Raw genomic sequence first — 23,425 nt, 5'->3', positions numbered from 1 at the left:
AATAGTATATGTTATTCTATATTTACTCTAAAGAATACTAAATAAATATATATATATATATATATATATATATATATATATATATATATATGTGTTTAAGTACTTAAGGTTGCCTAAATAATTTGTGCATTTTGTGTCTGCCTAGAGTTTAGCTTTAGAGGTTTTTTAAAGTAAACTGACATAATAATTGGGGTTACTGGATACCTGTGGAATAAATAACTGAGAGCACTAAATTTGCAGTGTCTTTCCCCACCCACTTTTTGAACACCTGGCTATAGCTTCTCCCCACCCAACTGAAGAAAATTTGGGGGAAAATAATGGGGTGGCTATGTGCCTTAATTACAGACAGTTCCATCCCCTGTACATTACAGGACATTAAACCATGCAACCCTATGGCCCTATTTCCAATGGATTTAATAACTAGATAGATTAAATGGAAGCCAGCATCTAAGGCTTTTTAGTTTGCTTATTTTATCCAGTTTCTTCCACCTCTTTGCTTTCCTTCTTTATACCTTAATAGGGTAATCTTACAATATATTGAAAACAGAGTAATATTATACTTTACATTTCATTGTAACCAAAGGTAACAATAAGGATGACATAAAGCTTTTGGATTTTACTGAAGTTATTAAACCACAAAACAATCTATATGAAACTTTACAGCAAAAGATACATTGATAACCAATACCCAATTTTGCAACATATTTTGGTCATTCTTTCCTAGAGGACCTAGCACTTCAACCCAAGTGATCCAACAGGCTTCCCTTCTTTTAGGAAATGTCCACAAATTCACACATCCAAACAATGAAAAGCCAACCTGACATTGATTAAGGATCCGCTCTATTTTGGAGAACAACTTTTCTTTAAAATAACCTGGACTGCTTATTAAGATGTGCAATTGCCCAAAATGGAGCTGAAGAGTTCTTTAAAGCCATTAAAAAAGCCTGGAACTGACTATCAGTATTGCAATTGCAACTATACACACTGCTACTGAGATGAGCTTTTAAAAACTGAAGCACATCAAACAATGACTCAAACCAGTTGGAAATTGCTCCCCATGCAAATTACAGCGCTCAACCCAGAAATGTTTTTAAGCCATGTGGGAAGAAATTGTAGGTGGGTGGTGGCCCCTGTATTGCGATAAAACTCTTCCCGTCAGTTTTTGGGTGGCTAAAAGGGGCTGGGGAGAACACACATTTGATAACCAACTACAACTTAAAACAATCAAAAAATTCTTACCAGCAGGTTTTAGAAAAAGGCTGGGTCTAGACGGACATTTTTAAAATTGCATGTAAACATTCCTACTGCATTTATATGCATTTTTATGCACTTGTATTAGCGTTTTAGAGCTTGCTTTTAAAACGCTGGGAAACATCAATGCCATGATTTACAGCGCTTTTACCACATTTTCGCACACACTCAACCAAAGTATTAGTTTAATATTAAAAGAAACCCATGCTGAAAAACTTTGGAGTTTACAAATGTTATCTTTTTTCTGAAAAATACTAGTTGCCTGGTAATCATTGGCATTAATACTTTTCATATTACTATCCTGGAACAAGCATGCAGTTAGTACTCTTTCTCTGCATGTTTGTTCTAAGCCAGTACTTCAAAACACCAGTTATTGGATTACCAGCCAGACAGCCACCATTTTTTGAAGGACAGGTGACTAAAGGTAGCATTACTTCACAGGGCAACTGGATATGTGCTATGTGAAGCCTGTGTTGAGTAACACCCTAAGTGACCACCCACTCACTGTATTGTATACCTAATCACATTATTATTTACAACAAAGGTCTGAATCTGACTGGTCAATCTTGGAAGGGAAGGTGTTGTGTAGTTTGCAAAGGAGAACTGACAACAATGTTTATCAAACCATTATAACAAAACACTTTCAATTGTATATGTACCAGACCAAGAACATTTTTGCAATTTCATCTATAAACACAATGCATATTGTCAATTTCTAGAAAGTATAATAAATAAATCCTTGGATGACCACAAATAAACCAAACAAACCCACATTACGCCGACAAAGTGGAACTGGCAGTAAAATAAAAAAATATCACTTGCCTTTAATTCTGCAGAGCCCTCCATAGCTTGCCTTCATTCAGTCCTGCGCTGTCCTGGATTATTCCTTGGTGCCCGGAGCAAAGAAAGTGCTAGGCACTACAGTCTTCCTCCTTCTGCCTACACCACCCGATCTCACACTGAACAGGCGTGAGACCGTGTGATTTGTCCTGGTGTAACTGTAAAAAGAAGATTACCGATCTCATTGTTCAATCGTGAGATTGGCACTTTTTTTTTGTTGCCTTGAAAAGTCCAAAGCCTCCTGGAATATGTGACGTAGGTGTCCCAAGTGACTGCACTCCCATTCAGTCTTTACCACTAAAGTTGAAGTGCTTTCCTTTTTCTTTTTCTTTTTTTTAATTAAAGAGATAAAAAAATACATTTCTATTTTATACAAAAAAGTAATCTTTCTCAGACAGGACAGGTTTAATATGTTCCTGCACAACACAGACAAGATACAAAAAAGTTTGTGATTTATTATGGTCTGATAGTGGCAGAGGATTTCAGAACTGATAACAAAGGTTAGTGAAAAACTGTCTGGAAAACAAACTCTAAATAGGAGGAGGAGGAGGAGGAAGCTGTGGAACAAACTTTCATTGAGAGATCAAGACAGAAGAGAGTGTTGAGCTGATACCCGGAGCCCTTTTATCCAGAAGGCACTACACGGTATAGGTAGAGGGAGGGAGCTTTGATGGTACTTAAGGAGCATATTTAAACTTTGCAGGGAAGGCAAAAGAAACTTGCTCTAAGTATTTGAATTTCCCTAAATCTGATACATAATATTTTCCATTATGTAATAAAGCAGCAATGTGGTTAGCCTATTGACATTTACTTAAATAAATACTCAAAACAAGCAGTAAATACACTTTGAAACAAGTTCCACATGAGTAGTTCATCATCATTCATGTATGCATGTAAGATGGGTTTTGCATTCCCATACAATTTTATGGGATTGCAAAAAAAAAAAAACACACTTGAAGCGGGTCATTTACAGGTCACGAGGAGGTCAAATATAATGAATTCTGAATCTCAAAAAAATGAATACCATCAACACAGACTCAAAGCCTGTTCATAAGGGCCTTTTAATACAAATCCTCACTCTCACTTTCTCCTGGATCCTCCTGTATGAGTCAACTAGCAGTCTACTAGTCTTCTTATCGCTAATTTAAACATACAGCAACTGTCCAGGAAGAGGGAAAGTAGAAAATTAATGACTTTAGTGAATTTTTTCTAAAGTTAAAGGATACATTGCTTATCAGTGGATTTAACTACAGGGGTCATTAGGAACATAATGGTATAAGGACATGTAAAGCTTATTTACTACTTGTTACGAATATGTAAATATTTGAATGTATAAAGCCTGTACACAGTTCCACTTCAATTTTTTCCTAAAAGTCTATTCTACTTTTTACGAAGGGTACATTAAACATTTTATGGGTTTTGCTAGATCTTCCACCTATAACTATCTCAGATCAGGAAAAGGTCAGATTATACTTCCTGGTATGCCCCAAGTCATTAAACATTCACTCCTTTTGAGCCAGTGTAAGAACTAACCACATGCCGCATACACACGTGCAATTAATGACGTTGGAAAGGATCTTTCACGTCCTTTCCAACGACTATGCACAGCAGGATGCACGAACAAGTGTTGTACATACAGCACCATTCTGCTCATTTGAAAATGGGAGGGGGAGAAAGACAGAGCGGCACCCTGCTGCGCGTTCTCCCCCTTCCCTTGCATTAGGATCGCGCCCCGTCCATCGTCCGTGGATCCACCAGGACGGTCGTTCGGACGATGGGCGCTGTACACAGGCCAGATTCCCGTCCGATATTAGCCGTGAGCCGATTATTGGGCGAGAACCACTGGACGTATGTACATAGCTTAAGGTATGAAAAATGTGCCACAAGAAGTAGGGAACTGTTACCTATATAATCCTACTGTCATCTTTGGAGAAATGCAAATATAGATTACTTTTTAACACCTATTGGATCTCTTTAACAAGCATGATGCAACAATAACATATTTATTACATAATCCACATTTTATTAATGACTGTGATTACTTTACAGCTGCACTCTAAATGCACAAAAGCATGTGTCTGCACTCATTATTTTAAAAATGTTCACACTAATAAATAAAATGCATTGCTGAGGGAAAAAACTGTTTTCTAAACTCACATCAGTGTTCTGGGTATAAGTTCCAAAACACATGAGTGTCCTCAGCTCACCTTGTGAGCCAAAGCCCCCCCCCCCTACAATTAGGCTACAGACATATGATCCTTCTTTATGTCTCCGCAATGTACTCTGCATTCCAAGGGATGTGAGAATTTATTTTTACTGTTCTGCTTTTCTCTTTTTTTTCAGAAAAAATAGAACTAACAAACTAGAATAAATACAATAATGCAAAGGCATTCTCTCTTAATTTCTCTCTCCAGCTCCATGTCATTAAATAACATTGGGATGATCTTTTGTTTTTTTAGGAATTTTGCCCCAAACACTTATCATTCCTCTTTGAAATGTGTTAATTATTAGTAACATTGTGAAGTACTAATTAGTATTAACATATCATGCTACACTTTACAGAGTCCATAGTCATATCACTAACTGTTTCTCAGAATCTTTTATTCTAACCACAGTCATAGTCCAATATCCTTAGCGGTCTATGGCCAGTTTAGAGGGGAAAGCCAATTAACCTACCAGTAGGTTTTTTGGGACGTGGGTGAAAACCAAAGTACCCAGACGAAACCTATGCAAACAAAGCAGGGGTGCAAACCACTGAGCCACTATTTTGTCCCTCCCCAAGTTGCTTCTTCAATCAGGGAGTGCCCACTATTTACTTTATTAGGAATTGAGGTGTACAGCTCTGCTAAATGCACCAAATGAAGCTGTAGGCTCAGAACAAGTACACTAGGGTGGCTACGCTGTGCTTCAAGGCAAATGTAGCAACCCTGTTACCAGAAATGCATTATACCCAATTTTAAAAAGCAATTTTTTTGGAAGGTAGGGCTGCAGAGAAAAGAGGCCCAGCAAACGTGGAAGTATAAGAGGCATACTGCAATACGTTTCCATACTGCCACAGACATGAGAGAACAATAGCCAAACCCACCCATTTTGCCTCTATAGGACAGACAGATTAAATCGCTATTTGAGCACTACTTATGATCATCTAATTTCATCTCATTATCTTACCCTTGACCACTCTGAAGAGGTACTGTCAAGAGCAAAGCCGATTTCAATCATCCATAAGAAGCAATCTATATAGAATCCTAGGGCCCAGTAAACGTTCGAGGGGGCACAGATGTAAAAACACACTGCTAAAGTAAACTAAGGGAGCACTGCAACTGGGCAGAGTTGTACACCTGCCCATCACTTCACAAGGTAGGATGCACTTGAAGGAGATTTGGATCTAACAGGACAGACGATGTAAAGAGAGAATCCTTCTGTGCCACCTGCAATTTTGAACAATATAAATCGAATGGATGGGGGCAATGATAGACGAAAAAAGCAGCTTTGACTAGGCCCCCATTATGTCCTTGTCCAGTGCGAGTGCCTTTTATTTTACTTCCCTCTTCATGGACAGAAACACGGGGTGATATCTGATCAGTTATGTTTTTGTTGCATGTCCGACAAAACCCCCTCACCTGCCTGGGAAAGTTCAATGTGGCAGACACAAACACCTGCCTAAGTATGTAACTACCTACTCTATGCCATCCCTTCCACCTATATTATCACTAACATGGCTGATGGGACCTTCACTTTTCTAGTGGCCCACTTTGGAGCTGTTGGATAGCAGACAAATGGATAACAGATAACTTTTCAATCTTGATGGCCCAAATAAGAAAATGTACTGAAACTGTATTTAAGAATTCTCAACAAAATCTATAGTCAAATGATGAGTGTTTTGTTTATAATTGCCTTTTTAGCTTGTCAAATTCATTACTAAGCCTTTCCACACATAGAAACACATTGCATGATCCCTTCTCTTTTTCTGGAAGTAAATCTTTATTTTATTTCTTTTCATTCTTTAGTAGACATTTTCAACTAGCGCCACGTCTCTTCACCTCTCAGTCCTGTCTGGCTAATGGCCTCTGTCTCCCATTCAGTGTCTGTAGTGTCAATCATCACTCCCTAGTGATCTGATGTTTTTGTATTTGGACACAAAGTCAAGTGGCGGCCCATACAAAACATGTTTATAACGCAACTTAAGGTAAAAAAGGTTTAGAAAGCACTGACTTGGAACTATGCAGGACTTTGTTGTTACTTTAATAATTTAATGACAGGATAAATGCTAGCTTTTCAGAACTTGTGCTTTACTGCAGTCCAGCTTACAAATGCATGGTTACCAATATACTTTTCATTTTGAAAACACAATGATATAAACATTATCCATAAATACTAATTGTCTGTGGGGATTTATTAACTTACCGCAATGTGACTGGAATACTTGGGGCTTCACTACCTGATTGCAGACATTACATACCACTAGATAGAAATCGTCATGTGCTGGGTAATGTCCAAATAAGTGCATGTCTGGGGAGAGAAAACAAAAAGAATTAGTCCAGTGTACCCACAGATGTTTTCTATCTGTTCTACATTTTAAGATGCTACCAAAATAGTTATAAGCAGTGTACTCATAAGAATTAGGAGCAATACAGTTGACAATCGAAAATCCGACCATCGATAATCCGTTTCCTTCAGTTTTCAGGCATGAATTTCAGATCATATTTTCAAAACAGGGACTGTAGTACACTGTTTGACCACTGATGTTTTGATGGCGCTGTTCTGCAGAAACAGCTGTGAGGTCTTGCTTACTACACTAAATACACGTTGAGACGTCCCTGCCTGGAACTGTGCCAAAGGTCTGCGGTGCTACGAGAGGAAAGATGGCCTGTGTGTGGAGGTAAGTATAACTTTCAAAAATCTGGGATTTTTGAAAATCCTGAGGTCTTTTGAATGTCAACTGTACTTTGAGCAAAAGCATTTACCTATTCAGATATATCTTTATTTAATCATGATATATGTGAAACCAGAGTTTGCAATACACAGAGACATTTTTTTTTGGTACAAGTTAATCTTTAACACCTTCATAAGTGTCATGAAACATTCACCTCAGTCACAAACCAAAAGCTTGCATTGCTGTAACACACCAGGTATACGGACAGGCTCCATTAAAGCAAAACTAAGCCCACCTTACTCACCTGTCCCTGGTCCCTCGCAGAACTTTTTTCTTCTCTTTTGTCATCTTGATTGGCCAGGCCAGGATGAAATAATTAACTCCCCTCACGTGCAGAGGTAATGGGGAATGCCCGGTATGCTGGAAACCAAAGCTGATGTGCATGCGCAGGAACCTGCAGCGATCAGGCAGGTAGGAAGGATTATTGCAGAAGAAACATCACCTGTTCTTTTCTGCAATACTGACCTGCCTGATCATGTATTCTTAAAAGTAGAACATTTTTTTTTTATTCACATTATATTTCTGCAGACCACACACACACAAAAAAAGAAGAGAAGAAAAAAAAAAAAGCACGGTACCCAGTGGGGGAAATCAAATCCAATGGGGTCTGGAAATCACCTGTCCCTGCCTGTTTGCAATTTTAGAATTTTTACACCAAGCTTGCCATTTATAATGCCTATAATAAATGGCAAACCTGCTAACTGTACAGCACAATTATCAACATTTTTCATATAATATAACTGCCATCTAGTAGAAAAATATGAATTTGTGAGTGGTAAAAATTTTTTTTCTAACCACATAACGGGCAAGAATGTCTGTAAAGCTGAACTCTATGCACAAAAACAATTAAATCCTCGATAACCCCAAACATTATAAACCTACTGTGTGCACCAAAACACTTTACAAACATAGTTATTACCTTGTAAAAGATGTAGTGATATAATCACTGTGCTGCACACAACTTGCACTAAAGAAGAGCTTAAGCACACAAAGAACACCAATATTCAAGTAGGAAAACACGTCTCTATATCCTGGAGATAAACTAGAACTAAACTTTGGTATGTGCCCTACAATCATCTTTCTTTTAAAATATTTTGCTGCCCCCTAATGGAAACAGGATAAAAATGTATCCTCTGAGCACACTGTCACCCACACAAGATGGTAATACTTCATACAGAACATCATCTGTAAATCATTGCTTGTAAATAAACATATTGTAGTGCTGATATTCTTCCAGACTGGTATTTCTGGAAACAGGCAGGTCACACACCAGCATAGCGCCATCTCTAAAAGTGCTTATTTAATGTACAGGGCTGCGTAATATGGTGGTGCTATATAATTACTGTTTAATCATAATAGTTAAATTTAACTGATATGAATAGCTTTGAAGGTAGACCAGGACCCCCATAATTCAGAGGATAACAGTAACAGCCATATGAAAGCTACAAAAATCTGTCAATCCTGGAAGATTGCTACCCAACTGTCTACTACCATGTCAAAAAGTTAAAGGAAATGCATGTACACATTAACAAAGAAGATCTAAGAGGAGACATCTGTACATGAAAAGGAACCTAAGGATGCACAGTCACACAGATCTAGCTCTGTAGAAAACAGATATAGGAATCTATACATCTTACATCTATACATCTTACATCTGCATCTTACAGATTGGATCCCACGTTACATTTAGCTATGTTCATAAATGCATGGCTGCCAGCTCTGGTCAAAATGACATCATTACTTCCAATTGGCTTACAGCCGTCGGCTTGGACACAGTGACCTATTATTGCTCTTGAACAAGAATTAAATTCCAGTAAAGAATGTGGTCTCTCAGAAACCAAATAGGCTTGAAGAACTTGGATGATTTTTGGATAAAGAAGAAAAATATAAAAGACTGATAGCAAAAACCTGGAAGCTGCAGATGCAAATCCCTGGTCATGAACATGTTAATTCAGATCCAAGTAAGACCAGAGAAAAATATCTTTTGGACAAGGACCTGAATTTGTTTGCTTACCCTCACAAACTTAAATAGTAACTTCAGAATGACAGCTTTCATATATGATGACGTGGGATACTGAATGATAGGTTGATTGCTATTGATGATTTAAAGAGAACCGTACAATATGACTTCTAAAGGAAACGGGAAACAAAACAAAAAAAAAATTGGCACATTTCATTTCAGGAGAGAATCTGTTTTTTTTTTCTGAATGAACTGCCTAATGAGAGACAATTGGATTTCATATTTCAATTGCACTCTAGTTGCATGTCAAACTTTTTCTATTGCACTTCCAGGGAAGCCTCTAATCTGGTATACACAACATGCAATTTTAGACTACGTGCACACAAAAAAGTGTGTGTTTCTCTGTATTTGACTGACCCTGCACTATTTGGCTTTCAGTTTGATTTTTTGTTCTGCAATGAAAATGTAAGATAGACATTCATTCCATTGTCAGGTGGTAATACACTATATAGCATGTTAACACACGTTGCATTTCAGCAGACCAAAAAAAACACAACCTTTTTTCCTATTGCAATGTGTCATGATATGACGGCTGTGCAAATGTAAAGTGTGCTGGGGTGCCATTGGCAATGAATGTGTTCACACTGCCATCAATAAGACATTTAATTGGCATCAATACTTGAAATAATGGACATAAAAAATGTTTTTGAATGCGTAGAGGACAGAATCTTCTCCCTCTCTCCTCCACCTTGCCTACGTTGTTAAAGATAAATCTTTACAGTTAAAAGGGACGAGAATCTAAACGCAAACACCTTCTGCTTTACCCTTTCTTTGAAAATCCCTAAATGCTCTGTGACCCAAGTTGTATCACTAAAATAAAATATCTATATAAAGGAAAAATGTAAAAGTGGATACAACACCTATTTAAAAACTGTATTATTCATGACCATTTCCCTTTATGACATAGTTTTACATTTATGAATAGGATAACATTTATGAATTAAAGCGTACCTAAACTCAGAATTTTTACTTTACATAAAAGGGTGCACCGCTGCCTAGGCAAACATGAATGAATGGGAGCGCAGAGCCTTCCGGGATACGTACGTCACACATCCCAGGAGGCTCTTGGCTGCTCCTTCCGTGCATGCTCAAGCAGATCAGGCATGCACAAAAGGAGCCCTTTTCATCAATAGAAAAAAAAATTCTGATGTCACATATGCGCAGTGCGAGATCAGGTGATGCAGATAGAAGAACCCAGAAGACGTCGGCGCTCCCTATGCGCCGGGCCAAAGACAGATACCGGGACAACACGGAACCCTATGGAAGAAACCTCCAAATGGATAGACTGATCTGCAGACTTTAAGGTAAAGTGAGATTTTTTTGTATTGGGTTTACTTCTGCTTTAAGTTGATTAATGACTCATTGGCCCTGATTTATTAAAACTCTCCAAGGCTGGACAGAATACACTTTGATCAGTGAAGCTGGGTGTTCCAGCAAACCTGGATTGGATCTGGTCCAGGATTCAAAACATTTGCTAGCAAATAGCAAATGATTTTAAGGAATACATTCCAGGTTTTCTGGATCATCCAGCTTCACTGATTAAAGTGTATTCTCTCCAGCCTTGGAGAGCTTTAGTAAATCAGGGCTATTAGGTTAATATTTCATACTAACTACTTATACAGGTCAGCAATAAAAGATGCCATACCATACCAAAAAAGACTTTCTTTAATTACAAGAGAGGGGAAGAAAGCCTTTGAAAATGTGGTGTGCGCCTAATCCCTCTTCAAAGTGGAAACTCTAAAAATGTTTGTTTTTTTCCCCACAAATTGACTTTTACCCCACGATTACAGAGCCCACGCGTGGCTTCAGTACTACTGATCTGGAATATGTTAGCCCAGTAATACTCCACTTTAATCCCAAGCACCCTCTCACAATCATAACAAGAAGGTTTGTGTTCACAGCAAATGCACATGATGTACTCTTTGCCATCACATTCGGCTGAATACCCAATTCTGGAAGAGGTCCGGTACTGGGACAATTTGCCTATTAGAAGTAAACACAAGGAGCTTCTTCTTAGCTCAGCTGTCTAGGCCAATTGTGCAGGTGTTATTAATGCTGCAGGCAAGACATGAGCACTTCAGGCCTGGAGAGTCACAAGCAGGCCAGTGCTCACAGTGCAGATGTATGCATTTCATTTACATGTACTTAGCCTACTTATCATTCAAATGAAGCCAATTTGCATAGGTATGTGTTGTTCTGCAGACCGAAGGATAGAAATACAAGAGTTCACAGATAGAAAATACCAGAGACAAGCAAGGCCGAAGAGGAAAATAAAGAAATAATAAAATGATGAGTATTGGCACTTTGTGACTTGTCTTTTAATTGTTTGGCTCAATAAAAAAAACAATTTATTTGTATAGGCCTGCTGTTTGCCAAGTTAGAAAGTCACAAGTCATCAGAAACAAATGTACTCTATATGCACCACATCTTCCACGGCAATGCATTCTCACAGCACACAACAGAGTGATAAAGTCTGAATATTACAGGCCATCTTTTCCACGGCTGACAAATGGCCAATTAATTAAATTAGAAGTGCTAGTCTGAGCCTGTCTTTTGTATTTGCTTTTAAAGTTCCTGGATATTTGCTACATGTTATCTCATGCTTAACTAATGGCTGTTGAAGCCACACACACACAAAAGCAGGATGACACCTATAGGTAACACAACACTTTTACAAGGTTAACATACTGTATATTCTAGAATTTATAGCCCGTTTTGGTAAACCTATGAGGAAAGGAAATTACATTGCTCACTTATTTTTTTAAAGTTTTCACGGTTCTCATTTTCCCAGTGGCTTTGCTAGCCGAGCTATTGAACTGAAACAAAACAGCCGTATCAGAATTCACTGGATGCATGCTTATTTCACAATTGAATTTCATTTATTTAGACAACAAAAGGGGAGAACTATTACCTATAGAAATATGGGGTGTTGGACTTCCACCCCCTCCTTTTAAGAATGTTATTTCCCTTACAGTCAGTCAAAGACTTTAAAAGCTCATTGAGTCCAAAAGACTTTAACATTCTAATTAAGTTAGGGCAGTATTTTCAAAACAGGACAGGTCCCAAATCCCTGTGGGGTAACATCTGCTAAGTGCCAAATCCAACTCCTCAACATCTCACCCAAAGATCAATACCATCCAAGGGACATCAGCTTCAGCATGATATTAACACCCCCCAAGTTTAGCAGGGCGAGCTTTCAACGTGACACCAAGTCTCTGAGCATTGACATACAAGTCCAATGGGAGCAGGTCCACACAAGCTATGACCCATTAGAGGTAAACGTCTGGTCTTGAGATCTCCAGAATAGGTGCAAGGCAGGGGTACAGTGCTCCCTGACCTGTGACTGCTTATGGTGAAGGTAATTCTTTTACAAGTTTTCCAAGCACCACATAAGTGAAACCAATATGAGCATGCACATATTTTTGTGTGTTTGGTCTGAAAGATGTATACGAGTAGCCCACTGGATCCCATTTTGTAGGGCTATGAAAGTTCTCCTGTTCCTCCCTGCACAATGGGGACGATACCAGGCCTGCTGATATGTTGTTGCACTTCTATGGCCCTGTCCAGCTGTCTTTGTGTATCCCATTTCCCATTATCCCCACTGTGTATTGAGACAGCAAACCTTTTTGTGGCGGTGCGTATGGATGTCCTATCCTATCCAGAATTTTTTTAAGCTGGGTGTGAAGAAATTGTAGGCGGGTGGAAGCCCTTGATTTGTGACCCAACTCTTCAGTAACCACCTAAAAACAGACAGGTGGTTGCTGAAAATTGCTGTGTGGTGCGCCCTGCTAAAAGAGGCTGGGGAGATCTGCCTTACCTGTGAAACCTGAGCAGAATATGCATACATACATTTTCTCTCGTTTTAGCCACTGTTTGTCTCAAACACCTTCATTTTTTTCCTTCTTCTATTGAGTTTACTTTTTACAATCTGACTGTACATTTTCTTTTAGACTGACCAAAAGTTTTTAATACGCAGATCTACCTAAACTATTCATCCACCTATTATCCAAACAGGTAGCACCTTGTACAACATAATTCGGGCAGGTCTAAAGCAGATTTGCACAAGTACACTGCCTTTGTTTACCACCTTCCATAAGGCTGAACACATGATCCCACCTAATCACAGGTAAGAGCAATGGGATACCAGTGTTAGCACTTTAATAAAAAATCAACTAAAAAAATAGATCCTTTCAATTATAAATAAAGGAAATATTTGCAATCTATTTAAAAAAAATTTACCGGCTTGATTTAAACACAAGCTGTGGCCCGAAATTTTCATATTAGGGTTCATTACCACTGGTGTCACCATTTATTTAGATAGAAACAGAAAATAATGTTCACCAGGTTTGTAACAATTTAGAAGTCTAAATCACTTTAGCTTTAAATGATATGTAGTTACAAGGCTGCTTTTCATCTCTTTGGAGAAGATGCACAATGTAGTCATTTAACTAATGAATCTATGAGAAAACATTTAGGAAACCCTTGGATGAAAGTAAAACAAAGTAAGCTGTGGCAGTATATGGCTATTAGAACATTCTTTATTTATTACTCAACTTCCCATTTCAACACATGACCTATGTTCCAGCCTGAAATATCTTGTATATCTGAATTGTCCTCACAACCTCATTTAGGGAGCAGGCATGCCTAAACATAATAGTATTTTTGTCTAAATACAACATAGAGTATACACCCCTGTTCCAAAAATTACTAAAAAATATATAAACATTACAGGAAACAGATTAAATACTTACAGTACAAAATATTATTACTGTAATACAATCTAAAAGCCAGCACACGTGGAAGACACAAGCCTGATAAAGTAAGGAAAAAAAACTTTACCTAACATCGACTCCCATTCCATAAGATACTGCAGCCTACAATGCCAAGGTTTAAGTAATGAAGCAGTGCTGTCAATCTGGAAAGAAGTGAGCTAAGTGATGAGCTAAGTGTGCCCATATGCTGATTGACAAAAATTCTGGCGGTTTGGCAGTACACAGCGACAATACTGATTGCCATGCCTCCTGCAACACTTTTTCATCCCACTGTAGTCCATGCAGACACTGCCGGTATGAGAGTCAAAACAACTGTTCTCAATTCACGAGCCACATTGCAATATTGTTTCTGCATTAGATGGACCTCACCGGCAGGTTCAACAGGTGCTTGTGAGACTTTGGATGTATTAAAGCCCTTAAAGACTAGAGAAGATAGACTTTTGTAGGAGAACCTGTGTGATCCAGCAAACCTGGAACTGATCTGGTCCAGGATTGAAAACATATAATAGCATAACATTTTCAAGGAATCTGTTCCTTGGACCTAAAAGAGAAAATTATGCTTTTCGGTATACTAAAGTGTATCTATAGCCCAAACAGATTTTCTTCTAGTTTTGGATAAGATAAAAATTGAGGGATAAGATTCCCTGTTTTTCACGTTTTTGATGCAGTGTTACCCATGGGAGGATTTACCCCCTCTATTCACCCTGGTGACTACTGTCATTGGCAAACCTAAAATTTAGAGTTATCATACTTTGAACATACTTTTTCTCATACACTTTTATGTGAAACACAATTTTAAGTGACACGCATTTGTCACAAATGAATGAAGAGAATACTCAGACAGAACATGTGAATGATATGTTATTGCCCATCTGAAGGCACTCGTCCTCTACTTTCATTTTCCTTCCCTTTCTTGCTTTACTTCAGTCTGATGTTACAAGTCTACAATGCAGCATGCTTTGCATCTAGTCAAAATGAATGGGAGATGTTTTTGCAAAAAACATGTTTAAATTCACAAACATCTAAGATAATAAAAATATAAATAAAACTTGTGGAACTTTAAATTACGAAAACATTCGGAATTCTGTTTAGCCATTCTTGTGATCTACCAGAAAGCATAGCTGGTCATGGACCTCACTTTTCTCCACTACAGTTAAGAGATATAACTTAGACTGCATGCCCTTATCAAATCACTGTTGCTCGAGACAAACAACTGTGTTGATTTCAGGCAAAATATGACATGTGTACATGTGTCCCTCCAACGTCATTCATCAATTGGTCCTGCCAGATCAACAAACAACAGATTGGGACCCACTACTGTTTATTCTTATGGAGGGGAGTACGGTGTGGTGCCACTTACTCATCCTCCCCCTTCTTATCTCCAGATACTAACAGTGTTGTGTGTACAGCGCTCATTGATTCTCCTTTCGCTGGAAACGAGTTTCTAGCGACAGAAATTCAACATGTGTGCATAGCCTTATTCAACTGCCTGCCCGAACCTTCTAAACTGACAATTATGAATTTTTAAATGCTGATAAGGTTAGCCCCTGCTCTCTATCCCCATAAACATGGGCTGGTATGCAAAGTGAAAACATTGTGTGAAATCAGGGGCCCTGATTTATTAAAGTTCTCCAAGGCTGGAGAGAATACACTTTGATCAGTGAAGCTGGGTGATCCAGCAAACCTGGAATGGATCTGAAAACATTTGACTTTTAGGAAGTCCAATCCAGGTTTGCTGGAATGGATTTCAGGATATTTGAACTGGGAAAATATTTTAACTTTGTTAAAAAAAATACCTAAGAAAATTTTCCTTTTCAGTAATTTTGAGTTTTAGTTAGACAGTTTCAATTCCTTTTTAAAAATAATATTTGAGATTCAAACAAGGGGTTTGGCAAGGTGAGTCCATAACCCTAAATGTATTCTTTATGATCATTTGCTTGGTGAATTTGCTAGTGTACTTTAGATTATTCTTGCGGGTATGACTTCTGGTTCAACTTTTCAGATTGCCTCAAAGAACCCAAAACCATCACATTTCATCTTCCATCTGACACAGAAGGTAGGAGGATGACTCTTTGCCTGATATACTCTTTTTGGTTTGTGCCAAACAGGTTCATTGTTACTGTAGCCATCAACTCTATCTTTGAGTTTGTGGATAGTTTATGATTGAGTATTTAATAAAAAGTCTTTTTCTAATGTACTTTTTTGACAGCAAAGCCTTTTCATGGTACTACTTTCACACCGGTCAAATTTGGGGCTAGGGAAATCTGTGATGGATTTTGTAGGGTGAAATTATTGATTGTGACACCTAATTCAGCAGTAGCAAATAATAGGGTGTACCTAACTTTTAATGTTCAAAAATATATGAATGAAAAGGTCTGAATAAAGATCTAATTTTTGCCTGTTCAAATATGGAAAAAATCAATAGTTTAAGAGTGTACTTATTCATGACTATATCTTTTAGCTAAAGTATTTTCAGATCATAAAATTTAGGGGCCTGTCCAATCAAAAATGTTAAGGGTCAGTCACTGGCTGTTTGTACTGTATGAATTAGATATTCCACCAGTGAAGAATCCCTACTGTAGTTTCCAACTGTCTTCCTGTCAACAGGGAAGGTTTGGGTGTTCCTGTCCACCTTAGCATGTTCTTGCATCTAATATAAACAAATACAATGTATAATAGGGTAAGAAAACCCTTATAATGGGTATAGCCAAAGTGCAGACCATGGACCTCAGGAGCAAATATTTCAACAAAAAAACAAATGGCTCCTGCACTAAAAATTTCATACATACGTACATACGTTACAGCATGTTACACTGAAAGACAGGTACGTTGGGGTTCATTTTACTATTATAGGACTGGCAGATCTGATGCATGTATGTCAGAGATGCTGTAGCACTATGTTGCTATCCTCGCATGGGTTGGGGTATAAAGTAAAGTATAAAGCCCTGTCTTTTTAAGGAGCCCCCCAACCTTATAATACCTTGCCAGCACTTTCCAACTAATTTGTCTTCCATTTAAGGAGCACGTAACCTTTTCCAAACACAGTTCAAAACCTTTCCCATTCTATCCAACAGAAAAAGTTCTGCTGGAGTTGGCCTTTAAATAAACCTGTACTGACAAACAATGCAATTGCTTGGCTATCTGTCTGTAAATGTTGGGCTCCTATTACTGACCTGTAACAAAATGACAATCAGGCATTCTGTCAATACCCCATGTTACATCTGTGTTCTAGGTCAGTAAATCTGGGGTGACCAAACAGCTAGTATGTTTAGGAGGAGGTCAGGAATGGCTGCCATCATACTTCTTTAGTATAGGTTTCCTTAACAAAAAAAAAATTCAAAAAAGATCTTTAAACTAGAAAAACAAAAAGTACACATATTGATAGCATCGACTACGAATGTACAACAAAAAAAAAGCAAATTCTGTCATCTATCCTTTTTCCAACTAAACAGAAAAGCCGTGAAAAGTCAGTATGATCTGCACTATGATCAGCGCATCATTTAAAAGTCAGCAACTGCTGTGATCACCTCTTGGGAATGAGATAAAGAAAGCTTCACAACAACACCTTAAGAAAAGAGCCTTGAAAATGAATGAGTGCAATGATATACAAATTATGTTTGCTTTATGGCTTTCTACAATGCGCAAAATTTGATTGCTCCTGAAAATGGCACAAAAGGAGTGAAATTTATTTTGCAGACGTTTCATTGTGATTCTAAATTACTTATTTTGACAAAGTTTAGCTGAAAAAAAGTATGCGGGTGAAATGTTTCACCTTTGTGTAGGGATCATTATGAACACCATCAGCTACACAGGCTGTACGACAAAGTTTTAGACTACAGGGATGGCAAAAAAGCATTATCTTTGTTCCCAGCGCATTGTATGGGTTGCCAAAACAGAAAAAGTTTTTATCTACAGACAAACCAGGAGGAACAGCATTCTGTAGCAGAGTCACGCACACAAATGTATGGCTCAGTCAAATAATCTTAATATATTGATGAAAAAGAAATAAGAAGACAGTGGAGGTACTGATTCCTAACACTGTCTCTAGTTCAAATTTAACTTGCCAACACTTGATGAGCAAATGAGTTGCTTGGTTTGCAAAACTCAGTTTAAAAGTCAACTAAAGGCAGTTTAAAGCCAGCTAAACCATAACTCCTATGGACTTATAGATTTTTTTGACTAACATCCAGTCTTTTTGCAGTCCCTATGTGTCTACCTGCCCTACAGATAAGTGTCCAATGTGGATGGAAACTACTACATTGGGCAACCTAAATCTTGTCCATACTCTGTACCTATAGTTCCCCCTCTCTACAGCAAACATTTTCCTAATAGAACATACTCACCCTAAACCAGTGGCCGCCAACCTTTCGGATCTCACGGACCACTACATTCATAATTTTAAATCCGGCGCATTTACGCAGAGCAGTGTGTCAATCAAAGGGGAAGAAACTTCCCCCAGAATGACATCATGATGCCAGAAACCATCCACTCTCCCATCGCAGGCTCAGACCTGCTTGCTAAACATCCCTGGGGGTTAGTAGTGCAGGGCTGTGACTAAGGGGGACTCACCCAGCGGGGTCAGGAGGACCCCAATGGGGGCCAAACCGGTCGGGTAATTTTTTTGCTGACCGCCAACATTTTCTTGTGGACCACCACAAGCGCTGCCCTAAACCACTTTGCTGATCTTCATGATGCTGCACTGACGTTTCCACAAAATATACCCAGCATAACCACTTCTTGTTACCTTCAATAAATACATATGAATGTTTCAGTCTTATACATACTTCATTTGGAAATGGACACACAACACTAGCCATTTCTGGCACACAAAACAGGACCTGGGTCTATTCTGTCAACAAGATTTTTAGAAAATGTTGGGTGATAATGAACAAATCATTTAGCCATCATCTGAATGATGTACATGTGAAACATACAAGTATTTTACACAGTACCCAGCATACCCTAAAGATGTGTATGATTAGCAGTATCATATTATTAAAAAAGCTTTCACCTAAGGCAAATAAATATGATTTTTGTTACTTGTATAACCCACTATACATCTATCAAAAGACAGTGCGACAGTCACACTAAACACAAATTTTTAGCAAAACTCCAAACAGATAAAAGCAAAATAGTTCTTTTTTTGAAACTATTGAAAATTATTTGCAACCATGCTTGAATTCAGTGCATTTGACTTGCACTTGATCTCATTCTGACCTGATTTTTTTTTTAGGGTTTTGCATGCCTATAGACTTGTATGGGAACATAAAATCCACTTGATGCAAGCCAAAGCTCATTACTCTGGCCCTTACAAGCACTCTAGAATTCCAACTTCCTCTTCTTAAGCAAAACATTGTTCCTTTCTCCTTCCACTCAAATACAGAAAGAGCATTCAGTATGCCAGCGATAAACAGACATTTTTTTTTTATGACCCGGCGATAGCTGTAAATTATTTTATTGCTTAAACATCAGAGATATCCAGCAACATAGTCAATTTGCATCAGGAAGCATGCATCATACAACAAATAAGTACAAATAGAATCCAAAGGTTATAAAGAATAAAAAAAACTTGTAAAATGAAGGTGCTTCTCTTTTGGGGACTTGGTGGTCAAACAATTCTATATTCATCATTAATGGTCACCAGAAGTCATCTAGACAATTGGGATATCCTGGTCATCCACGAAAGAGTGAGGCAATGGCTAACAACACCATTCAGTAAAAATATAAGTGTTGCAAGCGTTTAGGCACCTTTTTACATTATGCATTATGTTAATAATGCATAATAAAAAAAACTGCTTTTTTACCATGATATCTCATTGCTAAGACCTAAATAGGGCCCTAAGAAGGCCAAGGAATAGTAATAGAATTATACATGTCTAAAAATGAAAGGATCAAAAACACAAGTACAAACAATTACTATAGGGAGAAAAACCAATAATGGATATGCTTTGTAGAAAACTAATAACCCATCAGCATATACACTTATTAGACCCAAGCTCTTATTGCTGCCCTAAATTCGTAATCTTGATAAGGAAATGTTTGTCATATAAAAAAATGTACAATATGTGAGTAATGAAGCAGGAACTTGAAGAATGGCTAAACATAAACAAGCTTATTCTGTGGAAATGGGAGGGATTGAAAAGCAAGGTGCTGAAATCTACTGCAACCCATCAGAATTCATTACGGAAACAATACCAGTAGCAGATTACTTGCTTTTTGTATTGTCTAAAATTAGGTTGGCAATACATGGATTCATTTTCCCATTCGATTGAGAAGCCCCACAAAATTTCCATCACTTATGGAATTTTTGAGACCTCTCAATTAGAGTTTTGTCCTATCAAATTTAGCAAAATGCACACCTATATTTATCTTCACTTTTGTACCCTGCATCAATTGAGTACTCACTGTTACCTGGATCAGGAGTCGCATGTCTATGGCGATATTAGACTCTCTGAAGACATTTTGGCGGACTGATCTTTGAAAACATATTAGCTGCTCCGGACATTTTCTCCAGAACAATTGCTTGTTTCCAGTATTATGGCCAGGACTATGTGTCTGCTTATAACATAAACATATAAATTAGATAAAAATGCTCAAGCATGGTTATTGAAATATAATATATTAGAATTATCTTTCAGTGTTTGGATCTAGTGACCGCCATTCTAAATCTATGACTTTTATTACAGTAATCCCGAATTAACCTATTTTATCTTAATTTTACCTATCTGAGTTGCTGTTGGCATCACATATCAGGCCCCCAGGGCACTAAAAAGGTAAATTGATGTGCAGGTACTTAGGAAATCCTTGCTTTGTGCCTTATGCCTAGGTTTTGTCTTAAGTAAGCTCCGCTTATCACCTAAATGGAGACCAGATGGCAATGCATAAAGTATTTTAGGAACCTATTAAATGATGACAGTATACAGCAGTGTTTAGAGTAAAGCTCAATAGAAAACAATGGGGTATGTCCCAATTCTGTCCATCGGTGGGCCATTCAGCTTAAACTTTGGACACTGCTAAAATACCAAATCTGTTAAAACACGATACTCCCTCAACTCTCAAAGACAGTTATAATGAGTAAAATAATTGTAATTGGATAATCAAACCCATTTACTAAACAACTAAAATAATCATAACTTATAAAAAAACTATTTATAAGAAAACAAAACAAAAAAAATATTCTGTTATCGTTCCCCTCCATTGACGCTTACGTGCATATCTAAGATTTTAGTACACTTACTATAATCACTAAATGGCTTGTTCCATTCTGAAAGGCTGGCGAGTCTACCAAAACCAGAAAAATCACCATAGTTGAAGCATAAATGCAAAACTGCTAATGACACAAGTTTATGTACAGACACAGGGACCACACTGAATAACACAAGGCTTTTCATTCAAGTGACAGAAAACTACATGGATGCAGGTTAACACAACTCATCACATTGCAAAGACCTAAAAGAACCAATATATAAAAAAACAGGAAGAACAAGTCTAAAGTCTATCTAAACCAAAAACACAAAAACTGTATTTTCCAGTCCTTAGACTTACCGGTACTTACTCTGCTATATTTTTTGCTGGGGATACTGCAACATTGAAGCAACTTGCAAGCAGCATTGTCACCCTAGGACAAAACGTGTAAAGACCAAAGAACACCTCTCCGTTTCCTTATCCTCAATATATCTGGGGGAGGTGTTGTGAAGTTCTCAGAAGACAGCTTGGACAGCCAACTGAGATATTAATTCATCAAAAAGAAGTTACAAGGATAATGAATTTCTATCGGGATCAATAAAACTAGTTCTGCACTTGTGGAAAATGTGCCAGAAAAAAAAAACAGTTGCTATTAATAAGAATTAAAGGTAATAAAAGGTAAGGTAAAGAGAAACATTATCCAATTGAGTTCTTAGGTTTAGCTACACTACAGCTATAAGAGATACCATGAGCTAAATATTGGGATTAATATGTTAAAAAAACAAAAAAAAATAAATTGTATTACAAAAGAGGAAAGGACCTCCTACGTATTTAAATTACAATATACATCTGCGTGGCTTCTACAACTTCCTATATTTTCCATAAAAGGTAGCTGTGGCCTCCAGGTAAGATCATTTTATCGCTGACTGGAAATAAAGGCTATTATATGACTAAATTGGCATGTCACTTGGAAAGCCAGCATTTCCATTTTTTAGAACGTCAACAGTTCTTGACATTTTTTACACAAAATGATCACAGTAAGTGCATACGCAGGGCAGAGTCTGACAACCCTGACATGAAATGCCTCCTCTAAAATCACGCTGCCTACATTTTAAAGGAAAAAACTATGAAAAACATGTGCCGGTGGCAACTAATCCTGAAAAAGCAGTAGCACGTTGCAAACGATTAGGGTATAAAGACTGTAAAAGCAGACAACAATGTACAATGCACCCTGACACACCAGGGTAGGTATTTAAACCACGATGGATCACGTACGATCAGTTACAAGGCTTCCACTATGTCATGTCAGTGTTCTCCCCAGAGCCTTTTAGCCGGGACCGCTGCACCCGGCACTTTTCGGTAATCACCCGGCTATTTTTGGTGGTTACTGAAAAGTTGGGCCACCCGCCCACAGCTTCTTCCCTCCCAGCTCCAAAAAATGGTAAACACTGCATTTCCATATTGGTGGGATGAGTTTTCAACAAATAGACCCAAGACACATCCTGAGCTCCATATAACTTCAAGGAGCTCATATCCACACAAGAGGTGACGTGATGATAACAGCATTACCCTGCATAGTGATACATATCATCAATACTCATTGCACTTCCTGTAAATGTAAACCTGACCCCTAAAATCCTACATCAGCTTTACCAGGTTATTGTCATTTCAAAAGTCATCTTTGATGATCTAAATTCTGCAGCTTTAACCAAAATAAAAGCTGGTGACCCTGCCATGTTGTTCCTTGTTTAGGGTGACAACGTTCTGTCCCCTGCGTTGCCACTCCAGCCTTCAATGGAGACAACGCAAGTTCCTATGAGCCAGATTACATAGCACGGTGTTGTCACCCCATACAAATGTCAGTGAAAAAGAAAAGTGTCCGCAAAGAGGTTACAAAACAGGACTTTTATGACGACAAAATGTCATTAGTTTCCCTTATTCAGTCATTATGGTAGAGTGTAATGATGTAATTCTACAACAACATAGCAGTGTGTTTGTTCACGCAGTTTCACCGTAACATACGCACGGGGTGAATGATACAAAAGAGACAACAATTAGAAGGAACTGAAGCTGTCACGGCCTACAATTTCATTCAAGGACATAAAACATAGAGATTGGAGCCATTGGCAGCCGCCGGCTCCGTGTATTACGTCGCTTTTTATACTTAAAACAGGACTTACCCTCTTTGTTTAGCCTCATAACCTCCCTGCTTTTTCCACCCTCTTTTCCAGTCTCTTCTAAATCTACATCTGTGGAAGAAAAGAGAAGCCAAAGTCAAAATGTGCAAGGCAACAAATATAAACAGCAATGTGTCTATGAGGCGAGGGTGCCCCTGTATGACAGGCTGAGGGCAGGTGCACCCCTGGCACCTCTCCCTGGACACCCCTGGCACCTCTCCCTGGACACCCCTGGCAGTTCTCCCTG

At 38.1% G+C, this 23,425-nt stretch overlaps 1 protein-coding gene across 2 annotated transcripts in view; it reads right to left on the bottom strand.

Annotated features, from left to right (window-relative positions):
- The window catches only part of ATXN7L1 (ataxin 7 like 1), a 58,391-nt gene that overhangs the window by 33,857 nt on the left and 1,109 nt on the right, over nt 1–23,425 (bottom strand). For both annotated transcript variants that reach the window (XM_072401676.1, XM_072401675.1), the window contains exons 2-3: nt 23,182–23,250; nt 6,496–6,600 (exon numbers count right to left, since the gene is read on the bottom strand). In XM_072401676.1, coding sequence (XP_072257777.1) covers nt 6,496–6,600; nt 23,182–23,250 — 174 coding nt within the window. The remainder of the gene's footprint in view (nt 1–6,495; nt 6,601–23,181; nt 23,251–23,425) is intronic.

The sequence above is a fragment of the Pyxicephalus adspersus genome, chromosome 2, assembly GCF_032062135.1.
Source record: "Pyxicephalus adspersus chromosome 2, UCB_Pads_2.0, whole genome shotgun sequence".
Taxonomy (NCBI): domain Eukaryota; kingdom Metazoa; phylum Chordata; class Amphibia; order Anura; family Pyxicephalidae; genus Pyxicephalus; species Pyxicephalus adspersus.
The sequence above is the reverse complement of the archived record's forward strand: the minus strand, read 5'-3'. Positions and strand labels throughout refer to the sequence as shown.